Source organism: Haliotis rubra, unplaced genomic scaffold, assembly GCF_003918875.1.
Source record: "Haliotis rubra isolate DU_JTF1 unplaced genomic scaffold, ASM391887v1 Scf516, whole genome shotgun sequence".
Taxonomy (NCBI): domain Eukaryota; kingdom Metazoa; phylum Mollusca; class Gastropoda; order Lepetellida; family Haliotidae; genus Haliotis; species Haliotis rubra.
The window spans coordinates 497,390-519,917 of NW_025767209.1; the positions used below are offsets into that span (position 1 = coordinate 497,390).

The 22,528-nt window shown below is 42.3% G+C and overlaps 1 protein-coding gene across 1 annotated transcript in view; it reads left to right on the top strand.

Moving 5' to 3' along the window:
- The first annotated feature begins 5,051 nt into the window (after nt 1-5,051).
- Nucleotides 5,052-22,528, top strand: part of LOC124292400 (perlucin-like) — a 31,625-nt gene continuing 14,148 nt past the window's right edge. Inside the window, exon 1 of the mRNA XM_046729482.1 lies at nt 5,052-5,311. Coding sequence (XP_046585438.1) covers nt 5,071-5,311 — 241 coding nt within the window. The 5' untranslated portion in view covers nt 5,052-5,070. The remainder of the gene's footprint in view (nt 5,312-22,528) is intronic.

A 22,528-nucleotide genomic window follows, 5' to 3' on the forward strand; every position in this document is an offset into this window, starting at 1 on the left:
ACCCTACACACACATCACAGGACGACCACACCACACCCTACACACACATCACAGGACGACCACACCACACCCTACACAAACATCACAGGACGACCACACCACACCATACACACACATCACAGGACGACCACACCACACCCTACACACACATCACAGGACGACCACACCACACCCTACACAAACATCACAGGACGACCACACCACACCATACACACACATCACAGGACGACCACACCACACCCTACACACACATCACAGGACGACCACACAACACCCTACACACAGGTCACATGACAACCACTCCACACCCTACACACATGTCACAGGACGACCACACCGCACCCTACACACTGGTCACAGGACGACCCCACCACACCCTATACACACATCACAGGACGACCACACTACACCCTACCTACTCGTCACAGGACGACCACACCACACGCTACACACACGTCACATGGCGACCACACCACACCCTATACACATGCCACAGGACGACCTCACCACATCCTACACACACATCACAGGACGACCACACGACACCCTATACACATCACAGGACGACCACTCCACACCCTTCACACACATCACATGATGACCACACCACACCCTACACACACGTCACAGGACGACCACATCACACCCTACACACAAGTCACATGGCGACCACACCACACCCTACACACACGTCACATGACGACCACACCACACCCTACATACACGTCACATGGCGACCACACACTGAAGGTCGTTTAGTATCCTCTATACATTCCAATTATTGTAATTTTTTCAGCAGAAAGATCAATGACGATCACTTCCTAATAATGCCATGGTTTGGTTTGGGAAAACATATTTTCCATATTTTGTCTTTAATCTTGCTACCTTGATTGTCAAGGCTCATTTTCAGAACTGGCTGATAATGTACTAATATTTGTGGAAGGTTTACACATTAAATAGTGTGTGCAGGGGGGGCTGACACCTCAGCTTTTATGTCTTGTTTCAGGAGTTGGTAGGTCCGAGACAAATACAGCTGTAGCACACATTTGTAGGGTGTAATGTGGTTGTCATGTGACGTGTGTGTATGGTATGGTTTGGTTGTCCTGTGACGTGTGTGTAGGTTGTAGTATGGTCGTCATGTGACGTGTGTGTAGGTTGTGGTTTGGTCGCCATGTGACGTGTGTGTAGGGTGTGGTGTCGTCGCCATGTGACTTGTGTGTAGGGTGTGTAGAATGATGTGGTCGTCCTGTGATTGTGTGTAGGGTGTGGAGTGGCCGTCCTGTGATGTGTATAGGGTGTCGTGTGGTCGTCCTGTGATGTGTGTGTAGGGTGTGGTGTGGTCGTCCTGTGGCGCTTGTATAGGTGTGGTGTGGTCGCCATGTGACGTTTGTGAAGAGTGTGATGTGGTTGTCATGTGACGTGTGCGTAGGGCGTGATGTGGTTGTCATGTGACGTGTGTGTAGGGTGTGATATGGTTGTCATGTGACGTGTGTGTAGGTTGTGATGTGGTTGTCACGTGACGTGTGTGTAGGGTGTGATGTGGTTGTCATGTGACGTGAGTGTAGGGTGTGATGTGGTTGTCATGTGACGTGTGTGTATGGTATTTTGTGGTCGTCCTGTGACGTGTGGGTAGGTTGTTGTATGGTCGTCATGTGACGTGTGTGTAGGTTGTGGTTTGATCACCTTGTGACGTGTATGTAGGGTGTTGTGTGGTTGCCATGTGACGTGTGTGTACGGTGTCGTGTGGTCGTCATGTGACGTGTGTGTAGGGTGTGGTGTGGCCGCCATGTGACTTGTCTGTAGGGTGTGATGTGGTCGTCCTGTGACGTGTGTGTAGGGTGTGGTGTGGTTGTCCTGCGATGTGAGTGTAGGGTGTGGTGTGGTCGTCCTGTGACGTGTGTGTAGAGTGTGTGTAGAGTGTGGTGTGGTGGCCATTTGATGTGTGTGTAGGGTGTGGTGTGGTCGTCATGTGACGTGTGTGGAGGTTGTGATGTGGTTGTCATGAGCTGTGTGTGTAGGGTGTGGTGTGGTCGTCCTGTGTCGTGTGTATAGAGTGTAGTGCAGGCATCATATGACGTGTTTGTAGGGTGTGGTGTGGGTATCATGTGATGTGTGTGTAGGGTGTGGTGTGGTCGTCCTGTGACGTGTGTGTAGAGTGTGGTTTGGGTATCATGTGATGTGTGTGTAGGGTCTGGTGTGGTCGTCATGTGATGTGTGTGTAGGGTGTGGTGTGGGTATCATGTGATGTGTTTGTAGGGTGTGGTTTGGTCGTCCTGTGACGTGTATGTAGGGTGTGGTGTGGTCTTGTGATGTGTGTGTAGGGTCTGGTGTGGTCGTCATGTGATGTGTGTATAGGGTCTGGTTTGGTCGTCCTGTGACGCTGTGACGTGTGTGTAGGGTGTGTTGTGGTCGTCCTGTGACGTGTGTGTAGGGTGTGGTGTGGTCGTCCTGTGATTTGTGTTTAGGGTGTGGTGTGGTCCTGTGACGTGTGTGTAGGGTGTGGTGTAATCGTCCTGTGACGTATGTGTAGGGTGTGGTGTTGTCGTCCTGTGATGTGTGTGTATGGTGTGGTGTGGTCGTCCTGTGACATGTGTGTAGGGTGTGGTGGGCACGTCCTGTGACGTGCGCGTAGGGTGTGGTGTGGTCGTCCTGTGATGTGTGTGAAGTGTGTGGTGAGGTCGTCCTGTGATGTGTGTGTAGGGTGTAGTGTGGTCGTCCGCTGATGTGTGTGTTGGGTGCGGTGTGGTCGACCTGTCATGTGTGTATAGGGTGTGGTGTGGTCGTCCTGTGATATGTGTGTAGGGTGTGGTGTTGTTGTCCTGTGATGTGTGTGTAGGGTGTGGTGTGGTCGTCCTGTGATGTGTGTGTAGTGAGTGATCGTCCTGTGATATGTTTGTAGGGTGTGGTGTGGTCGTCCTGTGATGTGTGTGTAGGGTGTGGTGTGATCGTCCTGTGACGTGTGTGTAGGGTGTGGAGTGGTTGTCATGTGACCTGTGTGTAGGGTGTAATGTGGTCGTCCTGTAATGTGTGTGTAGCGTGTGGTGTGGTCGGCATATGAAGTGTTTGTAGGGTGTTTTGTGGTCGTCCTGTGATGTGTGTGTAGGGTGTGGTGTGGTCGTTATGTGATGTGTCTGTAGGGTGTTGTGTGGTCGTCCTGTGACGTGTGTGTAGTGTGTGGTTTGGTCGACTTGTGATGTGTGTATAGAGAGTCGTATGGTCGTCCTGTGATGTGTGTGTAGGGTGTGGTGTGGTCGGCATGTGATGTGCGTGTAGGATGTGGTGTGGTCGGCATGTGACGTGTGTGTAGGGTGTGGTGTGATCGTCCCGTGATGAGTGTGTAGGGTGTGGAGTGGTTGTCATGTGGCCTGTGTGTAGGATGTTGTGTGTTCGTCCTGTGATGTGTGTGTATGGTGTACTGTGGTCGTCCTGTGATCTGTGTGTAGGGTGTGATGTGGTCGTCCTGTGATGTGTGTAGGGTGTGGTGTGGTCTTCCTGTGAAGTATGAGTACGGTGTGGTGTGGTCGTCATGTGACCAGTGTGCAGGGTGTTGTGTGGTCGTCCTGTGACTTGTGTATAGGGTGTGGTGTGGTCGTCCTGTGATGTGTGTATAGGGTGTTGTGTGGTCGTCCTGTGACTTGTGTATAGGGTGTGGTGTGGTCGTCCTGTGATGTGTGTATAGGGTGTGGTGTGGTCGTCCTGTGATGTGTGTGTAGGGTGTGGTGTGGTCGTCCTGTGATGTGTGTGTAGGGTGTGGTGTGGTTGTCATGTGACCTGCGTCTAGGGTGTGGAGTTGTTGTCATGTGACCTGTGTGTAGGGTGTAATGTGGTCGTCCTGTTACGTGCCTGTAGAGGTATAGACTAAATCATCAGTGTAAAATATTGTGTGGGGCTGTTCACTTTTGTCTTGCAATACCAGTTACAAAGGAACAAAACATCCACGCTACTAAAATCATCAGTTGTCTTGAGTTAGTAAGTGAGCGAGATGAAATATTACGCCACAGCGGCAGTATTCCAGTCAGTTACGTAGATATCCATCCATCCGCCAATCCACCCATGCATCCAGACATCTCGATATCCTGACAGACCGACCATAGTCCTTATTTCATATAAGCGGACACTTTGCGGTTCCCTGGCATTGCAAAGATCATTTACCCAAAGAACAAGGTGAGAAACCATTTCCTCACAGAACAACGTTAAATATCGTTCACTCAGTGAACAACGTTGAAGAACATGTACAGGACAAACTACACGTTAGGCGAATATCACATGTCAGTTCACTTATTGATGTGATTTTGTTGTATAATTTCAGTCAATTTAAGACAATAGGAATATTCTGCTAAAATAATCATATGTTTGGGATCTGAAGAGAATTGTATCATACAATGTTGCCTATCCAGAACCGGACGCTGATGTAGAGACCTTAGTTTGATATAAGTGAGACAGTTGTGTTGACAGATAGCTTGATTAGAGTGTGAACAATACAGCGATACGGCAATCTCACTTTAGGCATACAAATGTATTCAAAACACCTACAGTGTGAAGGCGCAGGTAGAATCTGCCCACTCAGCTCTTAACTCACAGTGTCCTACATCCACATGGGAACGCCAGAAGTTACAAGTCATCAACAGGTCTTTTGTTCTAATGACATGTGTTGTGATGGCTGACACCTTTCAAAACTTGATGTTTTAAATATCATTTAAGCTTGATGAAGTTTACGTAACAGCTGCATCTGCCCCGGATCTACCACCCTACGTAGCAGGCCTCTTGCACACACGGTGTACTATGCATCGATTTTGCTAAACACCAGCAGTGTGATGCAATACCAATCTATTGTCCAGCTAGAAAAGTGATTACATGTGCCGTGATTGCTGACACCTTTTTACAATGGATATTTTAAATATTATGTTAGCTTCAAGCAAATGTGTGTTACAGCTGTATTTGTCCCGGACCTACTAACTCCTGAAACAAGACTTTACTTTACTCACGGTATCACAGCGGTGATGCACTGACAGTGACAACGCCATTTGTTACACACAAAGAAGTCTTTTGTCCAGTAGGAAAACTGATTACATGTGGTGTTATTTTCCGACACCTTTCTACAATGGATATTTTAAATATCATGTTAGCTTCGTGCACGTTTCCGCAACAGCTGAATTTGTCCCGGACCTACCACGTTTTGCAGCTAGGCAGAAAGTCCGAGTTATCATCCCCCCTTCACACACGGCGTTGTGTGCTGCTGAGTTGAAGTCAACTGTCATGCAAGTCAAAGTCCTGTCTGCCCTGCTTTGCTTTGTGGCCACCACGTATGCAGGTAACTATTTTCTTAATAATATGTACTGAACTATGCTTCGTGATAAATATAGAAAAGAACACACCCTGCTAACACTAAAATTGTCAATCAAGATGGATGCACAAGAGAACACATAATGAACTACATTATTTATGAACACATCAATAATATTCAATAATATTGCCACATCGGCAATATTTCAGCCATACCGTGACGAGAACAATCATTTATCATAGTAAACATCAATAAATTTAGAAATTAAAAACCTGCTGACGATGACCAGTAGCAATACCAGAGTATCACAAATAAGGTGATACCATGTGGGGTGAAGGAGCAATTAGTTCAACAATAGATTAACAATAACAGTGGCCAACTTAAATTTCACATCGTCTCAGGACTAATGCTATCCCTTCATCCACCAATGGTTGTGTCTGTTCTCTAGGCTGGCTTGAACCTATTTTCTTAAATGAGTGAGGTCGATGTGACTACCTCAGGCTGGTGTTGACCACGCGTTGTGCCAATTTCTGGTATGTGCTGTGATAACCCGAATTAACATGCAGACAAACCAGTATCAAGGAACCAAACAGCTCGTTCTCTCTAAACAGGTGATAAACACATTTTCACCCGATTTGCAGGTGGAAAATTGATTTTTAGCAAATGTTTTGTCACGTGATCACACAAGGATGCACGTAGTTCTCGGTGTGCATCACTTTCATCTGTCACAGTCAGATTACTTCAAGCATAGTTTGGGTTCGAATTTCGTGTTGCATATACCATGGTCGATAGTAATTGGATGATGGGTTTCCAGAGTAGTTCAGTATATCATTTCAGTGTAAGTGTTAAACACGTAAATGTTCAATAACCATGACATCCACGTTATTGTGAAGTCATCTCCGAAGGCTACTGTTGTCATCGTACCCGTTGAAGGGGATATGTTCTCCAAACTCCTCTCATCCCATCCCAAATCATAACAGAGCAGTAATGAATTCTTCTCTATGTCTTTGATATGTGAAGTCTAGACAATATCTCGGTTCACCAGGGAAAAGTGGTGAATACCAGTCCTAATCTGTCCAATCGTTGCTGTCTTTTAACACATCCAAACAATGCATGCAGAAAGCTGACTCATGGAAAGGATTATGCCCAGCCTGAGTTGAAACTCTCAAAGCATTGGCGTTCTGCAGGTCATTTGTAAGTGTGGTGGCAATCTGGAAAATATGACGGTTTCTTACAACCAGAATCGTGTCATCCAGCTCTGTGGTGGAACTCTGTCAACCATCAGCATGTTACGTGAATAGCTGACCCAAACGTCAGTTACTGATTTCATGCAGTGCTTATCGAACCAAAGACACGAGAAGCGTTACATTGTGTTAACCCATGCCAGTGTTCAACTTTTTATAGGCGTATTTTCGTATTTTTTTTTCACTGTTTCATTCGTCAAGGATTCCCTTTCTAAAACTTTAGTGTGATACCAAGATATGGGTAGGATCCTAAAATCTTGTTCACACTCTAGGCTACAGCTTTTCTCTCTGCAATGGCAGTGGCTAACTGACCAATGAGTGCAATCCTGGTCTCTGAAGTTATGATTGTCCAAACCTGCCTATGTCTAATATGATTTGTTGGTCGGTGTGCAGTTAAGATTGCTTTTTTGGCCTCTTCTACTACCTTGATGGGAGTACCATCTAAAGATACGTCTGGATCCTTCTGTGGTCTGTATTTACGACTAAAGTGAATACAATTTGATTTGGATTTTGAAAACTTAAAGCCATTTTCATTTGCCCATTTTTGGATTTTGTTAAGGCAGAGTTGTAGCTGCCTTTCTATTGCGTGCATGTTCTTACCACGGCATGAAATATTGAAATCGTCCACGAAAAGGGACCCATCTACACAACTGTTCAGGACGTTAGTGAGGCTGTTAATTTTGATGCTAAAAAGGGTGACAGACAGGATGCTGCCTTGAGGGACGCCCTGATCTTGGTGGAAATAATCAGACAATGTGGAACCTACCCGTACTTGAAATTGTCTGTTGTTTAAAAACTGAGATATGAACTGAGGTAATCTGCCCTCAATCCAAATTCATGTAAATCTTTTAAGATACCATGTTTCCACGTTGTATCATATACTTTTTCTAAATCGAAGAAGATAGATACAGTATATTGTTTGTTGACAATGGAATTTTTGATGAAAGATTCCAGACGCACCAGGTGGTCAATGGTACTTCGTTTTTTTCGGAAACCACATTGGAGGTCACTAAGGATTTTATTGGTCTCCAAGTACCAGATTAATCGATTGTTGACCATGCGCTCCATGGTTTTACAAACACAGCTAGTTAGCGATATAGGACGGTAGTTTGAGGGATCGGTATGATCCCGGCCAGGGTTTGGTACAGGGATGATAATGGCGTTGTGCCTCGAAGGAGGAAAAATGCCAGTTGTCCAAATGTCATCAAATATATTGAGTAGAGTTTCCAAACTTGAATCAGGAAGGTGTTTCAGAAGCTGATAATGAATATCATCAGCTCCGTCGTGAGCCTGCCCTAGTGCAGTACGTAGTTCATGGAGAGAAAACGTTTCATTGTAATCCTCACCATTATTAGAGTTAAAATTGACTGATTTCTTTTCTTGTTGGGTTTGGTATTTCTGGAACTTGGGGTTATAGTTTGACGAGGAGGAGTGGTTTCGCCAATTCTGTTGCAATTTCAACTTTATTGGTTAAAAGGGAGTCACCATCTTTCAGATGGAGAACACCAGATTTGGATCCTTTGCCCTTCATCTTTTGAATCATGTTCCACACCTTGGACATGGGTGTGCGCGATTTGATTTTGGACACATATTTCCTCCATGACCGGCGTTTAGTTTGTTTAAATGTACGTCTTGCCCTGGCATTTGACATTTTAACAGCATTCAGGTTATGCACAGTAGGATGTTGACAGAAGTATTTTTCCGCCTTTTTCCTATTTTTGCTAGCTTGTTTGCAGTTTGTATCAAACCATGGTTTGCATATGTGCGGGTTTGCAGAGGACTTAGGAATGGTTTCGTCTCCAATAGTATTTAAGATATCAGAAAATAGTTCCATGGGATCAGGAACATTCATGAAGTTGTCTGCTATAAGCTTTTCAGAGCAGAGAGTTTGGAATAATGGCCAATTGGCCTTAATAAAATTCCATCTTGTTGAAGGTGATTCATCCGCGGGAGTAAAAGGAGTAATAGTCATCGGTCATCGTGGACCAACCATTCAAACTCGTTTAAGAGATTAGAATCCTTAAGTGATAGATCAAGTGCAGAGTATGTTCCAGTGGCAGGATGGAGATCCATCGTTGAAGATGCATAGATCATTACTGGAGAGAAAATCTTCCAGGACCTTTCCTTTATTATTTGTATCAGTACTCCCCCATAGAGGGTTATGGCCGTTCAGGTCGCCCATGATTATGCAGAGCTTTGGGAGTTGATTATACAAGTTCTGAATATCTGATAGGTGGACAGTTGAGGAGGGAGGAAGATAGAGTGAACATAGTGTAAATCCTATGTTCAGAGTCATGCGGACAGCAACAGTTTGTAGGTTGGTGTTAAGTGGAACAGGGCTATGGAGGATGCCTCACCAGGATAGAAGTGCCTCCTGTAGCTTTTACACCGGGAGGAGAAAAGGAGTGGTGGGAACTGTACAGACGGATGTCAAATTTATCAATCCTTTTTTGTGTAGGTTTCTTGGAGACAAAACGTGGATGGTTTGAAGTCTTGAATCAATAACCGTTATTCGTTATAATTATTCTTAAGTCCTCTGCAATTCCATTGAATCATGTTTTGTGGATTCTTGGTGCGTCCACTGGTGACATGTCACGTGAAAGTGAGAAAGCGTTTGATGAACTCCTATTTGTGTCAGGTGGAGATGGAGTTACCTCCATATCCAGAGGGCCAAAGGGGTTATGGACCTCGACGGGGACTTCTGAAGGAGAGGTGGCCTTTGGTTTTGAGTTTGGCAAGCTGCTTTAGTCTCTCTAGCCTCTTTTTTCCCCTTTTTTGGGCGTAGTTTCTGTTTCTGGTTTTGGCATTTGTTCTGGTGTTTGTGATTCAGAAGTTTTGACTTTTGGCTTTGGAGATGAAGTGGCTGAGATGGGCTGAGTTGTGTCGAGTTGAGTTGGCTGAGAAGACATGACCAATGTCAGGTCGGTCTGACATGAGGTAGTTGCAGTAGTGATAGAAGGACGGTAGACAGCAGAAGAGTAGGTGATGGTTGAAGGGGCTGCAGTTAAACTTGCAGCCCTCTTCTTAGCTTCATGAAAGGAAACATTTTCTTTGTGCTTGATCTTTAGGATATCGGATTCGTGTTGCCACACTGGACAAAACTTGGAAGAGGCCATATGGTTACCACCGCAGTTTGTGCACTTCACTTCCTTAGTACAGTCGTTGCCATCATGCTTGTCACCACAGCGGTCACAACCAGCAGAGGAGAGACAGGACTTGGATCCATGTCCAAACTTTTGGCAGTTGTAGCACCGGAGTGGATTGGGGATATACACCTCCACACCAATGCTACAATAACCAGCTGTAATCGAGTCAGGAATCTTTGCTCGCGGGAACGTAAAGAGATAAGTGTTTGTTGGTTGAACAGCACCGTCCTTTTTGAAAGTGAATCGTTTTACGGCTGTGACGGACTGCTGAGAGAGTTCCTCGACAATTTGTTCTTCAGTCATGTCAGACAGGCATCGAGCTCTGTCCCGTACAATGCCTCTACACGAGTTAAGTGTTTTGTATGCTGAGACAGCGCCCTTGACGTTGACAAAATCTTGTATTTTGAGGAGATTCAAGGATTGTTGCCTCCGAGTACATTCTATCAGGAGAGAACCAGATCGGAGCTTTGTAACATTGGCAACCTCTCCGCAGATACCAGCGATACCTTTGGAGATTGCAAATGGGTTCAGTTGCAAAGGTTGCTTGTCACAAGCTTCAATGATCAGGAAGCATGGCCAGTAGTCAGGTCGGAAGGGTGTACTCTCATCAGACGAGGAGTTGTCGGAATCCATGTGTCTTCGTTTTGAACCGGGGTATTGGGAAGCCATGTCGTAAGTAATGTGGTTCGGCATCCCCTCTCCCCCACCCACCATGGAGTGTCAACAAGGACGATCTTATACTGCTGCGGATCTCCAAGCTGCAAAGACCGGGGATAAGGGGGTGTTATACTCCAGCGAATTTGACATGAAATGCTGTAGCTGCCTACCAGATTAAAGGTAAGGATGGTTCGGTCCATGACAATCAATTGGAGACGTACAGAAATTGGAGGTCAGCATCACCAGATTGGCCCATGAGCCACCGCCTTCTGTGCATGGGTCTGCGAGGCTAATTTGTTTTGAACATGGCCAAAAGTGTTATGCAATAACAAATTTTGTATAGACATTCCATGCACAGGGCAAGGCGTGACCAGCCCGTTGGTAGAATCGGGCCCATTCTACCACCCGTCTAGGCAAAGTTAGGGTCGAAGTGGTGTGTTGGATTATTGAACACTATTGCCAGTTCCGTCATCCTCAACCACCAGACTCCCTTCCTCTGCCGACACAGGATGCAACCCACGGCAAACGGGTTGCCCAATTTGGTCGCCTCTTACAACCAGCAATGGGGTGCTGTGGACCTATTCGACCCCGTGTCTACACGGGGGCGAAGAGCCATTGTTGTTACCCAGCACCCACCACGAGGAGGTTGCTCTTCAAGGGTGCCGTCACTCTGAGTACAAGTCTAACCACAGCAAGGAAACGGCCCTTAATTGTGTCCTTGACCAGATTAAGATGACGGTTGACTCTGGTTCAGTGGCTTTGATGGTGTGTTGAGATCCCTCTGCCACATTTGATAGGGTTGACCATCAAGGACTATTGGACCGCATACACCAAGAGTATGGCGTGTGCAGCACAGCACTGTCATGAATTGCTTCTTATCTGTCTGACAGAGTACAAGCAGTCCAGAGTGGTAATGTGCGATCCAACAATATGTCTCTGATGTGTGGAGTGCCACAGTAGATCACTTCGACACAAACGAAGAAAACACTGCTGTTCCCAAGGTCGAGAGCTGCATCTCAACAATTTAACATTGGATGTCATCAAACATGTTGATGTTGAACGACGACAAGACAGAAGCACTCTTTATAGGACGACCTTCAAGAAATGTGATACCAAGCAGCGTCGCATTGGTCAATCTGCAGTTTCATCTTCACTCGAGAACTTGGGTATTCATATTGACTGTAATCTGTCTATGAAAATCAGCTGTGTATATCCTGCTATTTCCATTTAAGAAACATTGGATCCATTTGCCATCTGTTGACACAAGATGCTACCGCGTGTCTCATGAGAACTTTAGTCCTCTCACGGCTAGATAATTGTAACATATTCTTGTTTGGAGTTTCCAACGAGTTGAACACGTTACAAAAGATTCAGAACATTGCTGCCCGCATTATAACAAGAAGCAAACCATGCTGTCACATACCGTCCATTCTCCTATCTCTCCACTTGCGTCATGTTCCTGAATGTATTAAATTCAAAATACTGATACTCTCCGCTCCCATGAACTACTCTTCAGATGTGACTGACCAATAAACATTCTCTGCACTATTAATGTATAAAAATATAAAGCAAATATAATCTTATTAGTATTTTTTAACTACCTGACGAAGATTACCGATCATGGTCACGGAAATTGTCGATCATATCTGGTGAACCGGTTCGCGAAAAGTGTACCGCAATATATCGTATTGCGAAGTTCGAATTGCAATATACCGGTTAACCGGTATTATCGCCCACCCCTATTTACATCGCTCTCCAAAATGGGATCTCATTAACTCAATATCGGGCCAAAATCGGTCATTTTACACAGCCAAATAAGTCAAAAAGAAGACCTACATTCCTTACAATCAGAGGGAAAGGTATGAAAATGTGCATCAGACTTTTAATCATGTTGAGTTGTCTGCTGATTGTGAGTGGGGACATCGAGTCCAACCCGGGACCTGGTCCGACCACGAGACAACAAACTACACTATCACTGAGTGAAAGCGGCTCAATCGAAGTGCAATTGAGCGAAAATGAAATTATGAAAATGTTAAGAGACCTAAAAACGAGTAAGGCAATCATGAATGAGAAGTTTGAATGCCTGAACGACAAGGTAGGCAATATGGCGGCCAAAGTGAATGAGGTCAATTATCAACTACATGCGTTGAGTGAGGAAAATCAACAATTTCGGGACTCAGTTATTCAGCTGAAAGACAAAATAGAAGACATGGAATGCTGGGAAATAATCTCGTGCTTCATGGGATTCCGGGATCTAAAGGTGAAACTTGGGATGAATCGGAAGAAAAAGTATGTACGTTTTAGAGTGAGAAGGTACACATGGATAACAGCAAAGATGTGGTAATCATACGTGTACACAGACTAACACCGAGAAGAAATGATTCTCCTATTATGGCAAAATTCCTGCTGACAAAGGATAAGAGCAGTATCTTCAAACAAGCCCGGGAATCACTGGAACGAGGACCCAGGACACGAGTGACAGAATATTTTTCTAGTGCGCGAGGATCGACGAGCACTATCGCCGTGGTTTGTGCAAGCGCAAGATGCGGGAAAACGACCTAAAATGCGTCTAAACAAGTTGATTGTTGAAGGGGAGGTATTCGTGTATGACAAAATGTCTAAATCCGTCAAGAATATCTCGTGCGATCAACCACACAGCTCACAACCAACATGCGCCAAGCGCACAAGGGAATATTTGTTTGGACCCGGAAACAGGGAAACGCCCACTCCAAGGGAGGCAACTCCCATGCCGACGTCTTAAAACAAAACACTCGAAGAGGTGGCCATGGCCTCACATTTGAAATTCTTTCATGGAACAAAGAAGGATTACATAAACATGATACCCCAGATTCGCAGGTAAAACGTTTTTGCGCTGATTATGACTTGATTGCGTTTTATTAATCTTTTGCTCGTAGCGCAGATGATTTTAAAAGCTTTCTCTTCGGTTTTCGATCATGTAACAGTGCACCTATAAAAACTAATATTAGGCTGATATTATTCCAATATGGATTTGGTTTCTTATGGATATCTCAAGACATAGGCTGTATATCCACATTCATGGTAATTTTTAAACAGAGATTCTATGACTGCTTCACTCAAAACTGGCATGCATCACTATTTTCGTCACCCAAATGTAAATACTATTCACAATTTAAATCATCTCTAAGCGTCGAACCATATTTAACCAGTGAATTGCTACCAAATCAACGTAAAATCATAACTCAGTTTCGGTGCTGTAACTTCAGACTCGCAGTGGAATGTGGCCGTCATACAAACACCCCGTATAATGAACGTCTCTGCCTTGTTGGCCTTGATTACATCGAAGATGAATTCCATATTTTATTAATATGTCCAAAATATTCCCAACAAAGATCTGATTGTTTTTCAATATATCTGACTCAACCACCGACAATTGAAACCTTCATCCGATTGTTGTCATCAGACAATATACATATTTTAAAATCATTGAGTAAAAATCTTTCACAAGTTCGCCTTAGAAGGAATGATTATCTGTAAAACAAATCAATACTAAACTTTACTTAGCTTTACTCAGGATGTATTTACTTTTGCCAAATGTATGTATTATGGGCCTTGGGCCTAAATTACCGAATAAACCTGTCTTATTCGTGTCTTATTCGTCTTATAAAAATAAGAAATTTGGAAGACACAGTGGTGGCATAACCAATTTTCATCAGAGAATCATGGTTGAATGGAGGATATTTAACTAAAATGTATGAACATTTTGAAAATACTGTAGTTTTCCTGTTGAAAACATCGAGATTAGGTAGTGTAAACGATACAGTACTGATTCTGACATATCTTTCACCTGAAAATTCTCCCATCTATGAAGATACAGATAAAGATGGCATGTCTGTTTTGGAGGATTATTAGACTCAGATCGTCTATGATCACCCAGATAAAAAACCTTTTATAACAGGTGATTTGAATGCCAGGACTAAAACATTCCTTGACGGAAGATAACATTGACTTCATACAGCAAGGCACTGATGACTACCCTACTGACAGCTTTGCGCCTCCCAGGAGCAATAAGGATTCAGATACTTGTAATAATTTTGGTAAGAAGCTGATTGAACTGTGCAAATTATTCAACATTCATATTTTGAACGGGAGATGTCATCAAGACAAGCAAGGTGAATATACATGTATCACACATATAGGGGCCAGCACTGCTGACTATATGATAGCCTCGCAAAGCTTATATCCATTTATCTCGTTCTTTGGTATTGGTACACGAGATGACTCAAATCACTTTCCAGGCTTCTGTAGGTTTGATTTCACACATCAAGGTTTAAATGATTTCCAAACCCTTGACAGGTGTGAAGCAACTGGCAATGAAGCAACTCCCTGTTCAGATATCTCTGGAAGGAGGTAAACATTGTGGTGTTTAAATATACGTTTAAAGAGTTATATTATCTATTAAAGTAGAGTTGGGTTTTACTAGACATCGTCATTATTCCAGCCATATAGTGACGAGAACAAGTTTGCATTAATAAACATCTACCATGGCTATGTGAAATGCTCGAATTTGATTGGTCAATCAATAAAATCAGACGGTATCAATTTGGATTGAAAATGCGTCTGATTTTACGGCGCTTCACTGCGCACGTATATATCACTGCCGCACTACTTCACAGCTTGACTACCAACATGACTAATATCAACACAACAGACGTGATGGAAATGCTGATGAAACATTTATTAAAACTCGAAAAATACAATTATACGATTTCTCCTCCACAATTATTAGGGAACCTCACTATCATAATTATTACCTTCTATTATATAAATATTTAAACTCAGTTACAATACACAGCCCCAAACATAAACATACAATATCTAACATATTAATCAGAAAACCTTGTAAAAATACATCTCTATCTATCCCTATTTGTGCGGCAAAACGTTCGTAAACATTTACCTACCTGGTAAATGGTATATTTGTTTCCGTTTAGAATGGGAAATTCGCAAGATAACGGTCAGGCGAAACACAAAATTTATGCCACTCCAACATGTCCCGTTGCATCGTTCAAAATGTCAAAAATAAAACCACGAGAATTCTGTTCTCTGCCACCTTCCCCGCAAGGCTGTCACTGCTATGTTCGTACACTTTGAATAGTTTCGCCACAATCCAGTACCAAATATGAGAACAATGTTCCAAGGAATCCCAAGTTAGTCGCATGTACACGAAGCAGCACTGTCACTCTTTTGTCGCATGCGGGGCTGGAGGCATGTACGTGAAATCATGATCGACACTCGCCCATAAAAATCAACAGTCTTTGATGAGTTACAGGTCATAGGTCGATCAGAAAAGGATGTATTCTTCGATTCTGCAGGGCTCAGGTTCGACAGTCAGGCAAGTATTTTCCACTGTCACTTCGAATTTCAACCTTTCGCAAAATGTAAACACTGGCTCGTCCGCCATTTCAAACTGTTGCGTAACTGTCTACTTCCAAGAAAATAAGTAGGTCAGACGATTCCATTATAGTGTGACCTGGGGGGTACAGCAACACGGCAAACAAAACAATAGGCTGGTTTCGGTCGTGTGGAGTTATTATTATAAAAACCAAGCTCTAAGGTGTTAAATTATTGCACTGAATAAACAGTAGCTGGTTTTCTTTGGACAGAATATTTTTTATGTTGCAATGTTCACAGACGAGTTCAATTCGCCTCTCGTCCCATGCCGGATTACGCAGTGTCTTCCGCAGGACGAGGAAGTTCGATGTTAAATCGGTTATGGTAGAATGGAGATAAACATACTTTGTTTGGAAATTAGATGAATGTTAGACCGAATTGATAGTCTCTAAATTAATCATTTGAAAGCTCACGCTACGCGGAATGAGTTTTATTTCAAAAACATATATTCATTACATTGTCACTTAAAAGCAGAAAAAGTCATAGCACTAAATTAAGGGCAGGCAATTTGTTAGTCACATTACACAGTTACAATTGATGATACAGATCAACTTCCCTCAGGTAGTTCACTATCAGATGAGCGCTCACGCGGCAGAAAAGATCTTTCAGGTTTGTTGCATCACAATGTGAGTCCCTTGCAGACGATAAGTCCACGCAGTCAAGCAGAATATGCTTGATGGGGAAAACCTCATCGCAAGAGACACACATGGGGGGGTCCATCCCCACCCGTTTTCAGCAGATAGCCATGAGTAAATCGACTGTGGCCAATACGACATCGTCGTAAAATTACCTCATCACGTCTTGACTGACAACCCAAGTAGGTATAACCAATTGTTGGCTTCAATTCATACAGGATATTTCTTCCTACTTGAGTGTCCCACCTTTTTTACATGAGGTCCCGAGTATAGCTTTTGTTAGTGGGTTTGAAATCACTGTACGGGATCAGCAGCGGAGATAAGGGCTTGTCAAGAGCTGTTTTTGCTGCAGCATCGGCTTTTGTGTTACCTGCTATGCTGACGTGACCCGGCAACCAGCAGAGGATGTCACATTGGCCAGTAGAGAGGTCGTTGTAAAGTTCTAAAGTGCCCAGAATGATTGGGTGACTTGAAGTATCATTTTGAAGTGCTTGAAGGCAAGATAATGAATCTGTGAAAACGATGAAATTTTTGGAATGATTCTGCTGTTTAATATAGGTCAAAGCTGAAAAGATAGCTTTGGCCTCGGCAGTGAAAATAGAACTGTTGTCGGGAATCCTAGAGGAGACAGTCTTAGATCCAATGACTGTAGCACTGGCAACTTGACCCTCATCCTTGGATCCGTCTGTGAAAATGGATCTATGGGTGTCATACTTGGAACGTAACTGGTTGTATTCCTGCTGGAACACCAAGGGATTTGTTTCGGACTTTTTGAGTTTAGTGAAGGTAAGATCGACCTGTGGTTTCACCATCTGCCAGGGTGGTGAAGACAGGAGTCGGTAAGGTGCTATGCTATTGATATCAATTTTAGCTGCAGATATGTGTGGTTGAATTCTGATTCCAAGTGGTGGAACAAGGCTTGGCAGTTTAGGAAACAATTAAAGGATGAAATTGATCACCTGATACTAACAGATGTGAACACTGCATTATGTTTACTTGTTAATGTTTATCAAGAAGCATCATCTATAAACAAAAGAGTCTACTTCACTAGTTCTAACCCTAATTCCAGTCAAATTATACAGTCAGCCTCCCTGGTGGGACGGTGAACATGAAGACCTAAAGTATGAGAAATATCATGCACTGAGGGGCCATAGAGACCATAACTTGGACTTTAACATATTCAGGGAGCTACGCACTAAATTCAAGAAAACATTTGTAATCAAAAGACAATCTTACCAGTATAAACAGAAACAAAATCTAATTGATACAAGAGGAAACCCTCAAATTTTCAGGAAATTGTTGAAAGAGGGAAGACAATCACGCATGCCAGATGGAATCAGTACCCAGGAATGGACAGATCACTTTTCGTCTCTCCTCCAAACAGAAAATCCACTTTCTTAACCTTCTACTATAGACGAAGATTTCAGTGGTACCAGAGCGGAATTAAATCAACCTATTAGCCGCCAAGAAGTTGAACAACATATAAAAAAGTTAGCAAATAATAAACCACCTGGACCGGATGGAGTTGTCACAGTTCTATTTTACCCACAATTACAGCCATTTTCAATCAGATATTTGACTATATTGATTATTCCTACTGCTTGGAACAGAAGTATTATTTGCCCTCTTTTCAAATCTGGAGATAAGAACTACAGGGGAATTTCATTGATTGATGCCATGTGTAAAATATTTACTTCTATATTAAACTGGAGACTCAAGACTTTCTGTGAAGACAATATGATTATTGATGAGCTACAAGCAGGTTTCAGATCAAATTACTCAACTATTGACAATATATTCAGTCTGCAAGCAATGATACAGAAATATACCGGAAAAAGGAAAAGGAGATTTTACTGCCTTTTTGTGGATTTTGCAAAGGCATTTGACACTATAAGACATAAAAATATTCTATTAAAAAGTCTGAAGGATGTTGGAATAAAGGGAAAATTTCATAATCTACTTATCTCTATATATTCGAGCCTTTGTGCCTGTGTGAGGGGTAAAAGAGGATTAACATATTATTTCAAGTGTAATATTGGCACCCGCCAAGGCTGTATTTTGAGCCCTCAGCTATTTATCATATTCATCAATAAGCTTTTAAAACAACTGGAAGATGTTGGAGGAGAAGGTGTTTTTATCTCACAAGATTTTTAAAATGTTTCTGCCATAATGTTTGCAGATGATGTATCATCTGTAGCTTATTCAGCCATTCAACTCCAAAAGAAAATATATGCTCTGAAATTATTTTGCTTAGAAACTGGAATGAAAGTGAAAAGTTATGAAATGTGGACCTATAATGGCGAAAACATTGAAGTTGTACCCTTCTACAGATATTTAGGCATTATGTTTATGCCCAAACTGATATGGACACAGGCTCAAATTTCTTCAGCTACCCAGAGTTCTAAAGCTGTGATGGCTATAAATAGATATCAGAGAACACTTGGTGATATTACTTAATAAAAGTAATAATAATAGTGCATTTATATAGCGCTATTTCCAAACATAAGGATGCTCAAAGCGCACTTGTAAAGATTTGTTCAAAATATTTGACAGTATTGTTACTCCTATCCTGTGCTATGGCTCTGAAATTTGGGGATTTAATTACAGCAAAATAATTGAAGATGTTCAATGAAAATGTGCAAATCTTTGCTCAAAGTGTCAAAGAATACATGTAATGTAATGGTGCTAGGTGAATGTGGTAGAGCTCCACTGCAGCTTACATATATGACAAGAGCTGTCAAGTACTGGAGTAGGCTGATACAAATGGGCCCTGAGAGACTCCCCCACCAGTGCTACAGGATACTCACTGCCCTTGATGATATGGGACAAACAAACCTAGAGTGTAAATGTTAATAACCTATCTGACTCTTATTCATATAAACAATATAAATCCCTACTGACTGTTGAATACCATCTGAACTCATCACTTCCATCTCGCTTGAAAAGGATCTTATCACGCTTCAGATGCAGTAACTTTAGAATAGCTGTCAACACTGGAAGACATCAAGCTACACCATATGAAGAAAGACTCTGTCCTCTCTGTTTATCCCCAGAAAAGTATTTTATTGAAAATGAATATAATGTACTTCTAATCTGTAAAGCTTATATTTTTGTCCGTAATACAGTTATTGGTAAATATAGTATGACCAGAAATTATTGAGAATTTTAGGAATATGTTTAATTGGATTTCTAGTATAAACAACCTTGACCAGCTAGCAAGTGCTTGGTTTAATTCAAGAGAGACAACTCTGTTAATCTTTTTTCATGAGTTGTGAAGAGTTATCCCCCTTTGTTTACTTGCTAGCAGACGACATTTTCAGTGCTTCTCAGTATGGATGATTTAAAGAAGAGGAAGTTGATTTTAGAGTATTATAACAAGGACATCAGATCAGCTAAAGTGATTTCAAGTAGAACAGGCATCCCTTTGTCTTCAATTTAAAACTTCAATCTTTTTGTTTAAAGCGCAACAAATAAGGCAATGTAATATATAATATATTTATATCATGCATATGTACTATTTTATACTATGGAATGTATGTAAATATGTATTATGCGCAGGGATATTTTGTAACCCTATATTGTCTGTATTTTGGGCCGAAGGCCTTATACTGAATAAATCTGTCTGTCTGTCTGTCTGTCTGTCTGACAAGTCCTTTCAGTATGCAGCTGCTACCCTTTAGAACTATCTGCCTTTCGACCTAGAAGTAGTACCAACTCTGCCAAAAATTCCAACATCTCAGCCTCTTCACTCACATGGTCAGCGTTTTAAACATTCTGATGAGGACCACGAAGGATGTCCTATTCATGTACACAAGACTGAAGTGTAGGGCCCGGGGAACTTGAACACTTGGGCTTTTTCGATCTCATGATAATGAAAGAAACAGTATGACCGGGCCTCGTAGGCCCGGATACCGGGTTAATGGGTGAACAAAATCTTTTCGACAGTATATAATTAATGCGATGACCAATAGATATATTTAAACTTGTGTCAATGTTAAGCTCATCAGATGTAATGAATATATTGTGCTATCAAGGCGCAACAATTTAACATATAACTTGGGCGATGCAATTTAATTGCCATCGGGCCTAAACAGCCCCGGGACCCAGGAAGAGGGTTAAAGTATTAGTTGTTAATTCGTCAATGAGAATGGAATAGAAAGTCTATTTATTGGTACACGAGATGACTCAAATCACTTTCCAGGCTTCTGTAGGTTTGATTTCACACATCAAGGTTTAAATGATTTCCAAACCCTTGACAGGTGTGAAGCAACTGGCAATGAAGAAACTCCCTGTTCAGATATCTCTGGAAGGAGGTAAACATTGTGGTGTTTAAATATACGTTTAAAGAGTTATATTATCTATTAAAGTAGAGTTGGGTTTTACTAGACATCGTCATCATTCCAGCCATATAGTGACGAGAACAAGTTTGCATTAATAAACATCTACCATGGCTATGTGAAATGCTCGAATTTGATTGGTCAATCAATAAAATCAGACGGTATCAATTTGGATTGAAAATGCGTCTGATTTTACGGCGCTTCACTGCGCACGTATATATCACTGCCGCACTACTTCACAGCTTGACTACCAACATGACTAATATCAACACAACAGACGTGATGGAAATGCTGATGAAACATTTATTAAAACTCGAAAAATACAATTATACGATTTCTCCTCCACAATTATTAGGGAACCTCACTATCATAATTATTACCTTCTATTATATAAATATTTAAACTCAGTTACAATACACAGCCTCAAACATAAACATACAATATCTAACATATTAATCAGAAAACCTTGTAAAAATACATCTCTATCTATCCCTATTTGTGCGGCAAAACGTTCGTAAACATTTACCTACCTGGTAAATGGTATATTTGTTTCCGTTTAGAATGGGAAATTCGCAAGATAACGGTCAGGCGAAACACAAAATTTATGCCACTCCAACATGTCCCGTTGCATCGTTCAAAATGTCAAAATAAAACCACGAGAATTCTGTTCTCTGCCACCTTCCCCGCAAGGCTGTCACTGCTATGTTCGTACACTTTGAATAGTTTCGCCACAATCCAGTACCAAATATGAGAACAATGTTCCAAGGAATCCCAAGTTAGTCGCATGTACACGAAGCAGCACTGTCACTCTTTTGTCGCATGCGGGGCTGGAGGCATGTACGTGAAATCATGATCGACACTCGCCCATAAAAATCAACAGTCTTTGATGAGTTACAGGTCATAGGTCGATCAGAAAAGGATGTATTCTTCGATTCTGCAGGGCTCAGGTTCGACAGTCAGGCAAGTATTTTCCACTGTCACTTCGAATTTCAACCTTTCGCAAAATGTAAACACTGGCTCGTCCGCCATTTCAAACTGTTGCGTAACTGTCTACTTCCAAGAAAATAAGTAGGTCAGACGATTCCATTATAGTGTGACCTGGGGGGTACAGCAACACGGCAAACAAAACAATAGGCTGGTTTCGGTCGTGTGGAGTTATTATTATAAAACCAAGCTCTAAGGTGTTAAATTATTGCACTGAATAAACAGTAGCTGGTTTTCTTTGGACAGAATATTTTTTATGTTGCAATGTTCACAGACGAGTTCAATTCGCCTCTCGTCCCATGCCGGATTACGCAGTGTCTTCCGCAGGACGAGGAAGTTCGATGTTAAATCGGTTATGGTAGAATGGAGATAAACATACTTTGTTTGGAAATTAGATGAATGTTAGACCGAATTGATAGTCTCTAAATTAATCATTTGAAAGCTCACGCTACGCGGAATGAGTTTTATTTCAAAAACATATATTCATTACATTGTCACTTAAAAGCAGAAAAAGTCATAGCACTAAATTAAGGGCAGGCAATTTGTTAGTCACATTACACAGTTACAATTGATGATACAGATCAACTTCCCTCAGGTAGTTCACTATCAGATGAGCGCTCACGCGGCAGAAAAGATCTTTCAGGTTTGTTGCATCACAATGTGAGTCCCTTGCAGACGATAAGTCCACGCAGTCAAGCAGAATATGCTTGATGGGGAAAACCTCATCGCAAGAGACACACATGGGGGGGTCCATCCCCACCCGTTTTCAGCAGATAGCCATGAGTAAATCGACTGTGGCCAATACGAC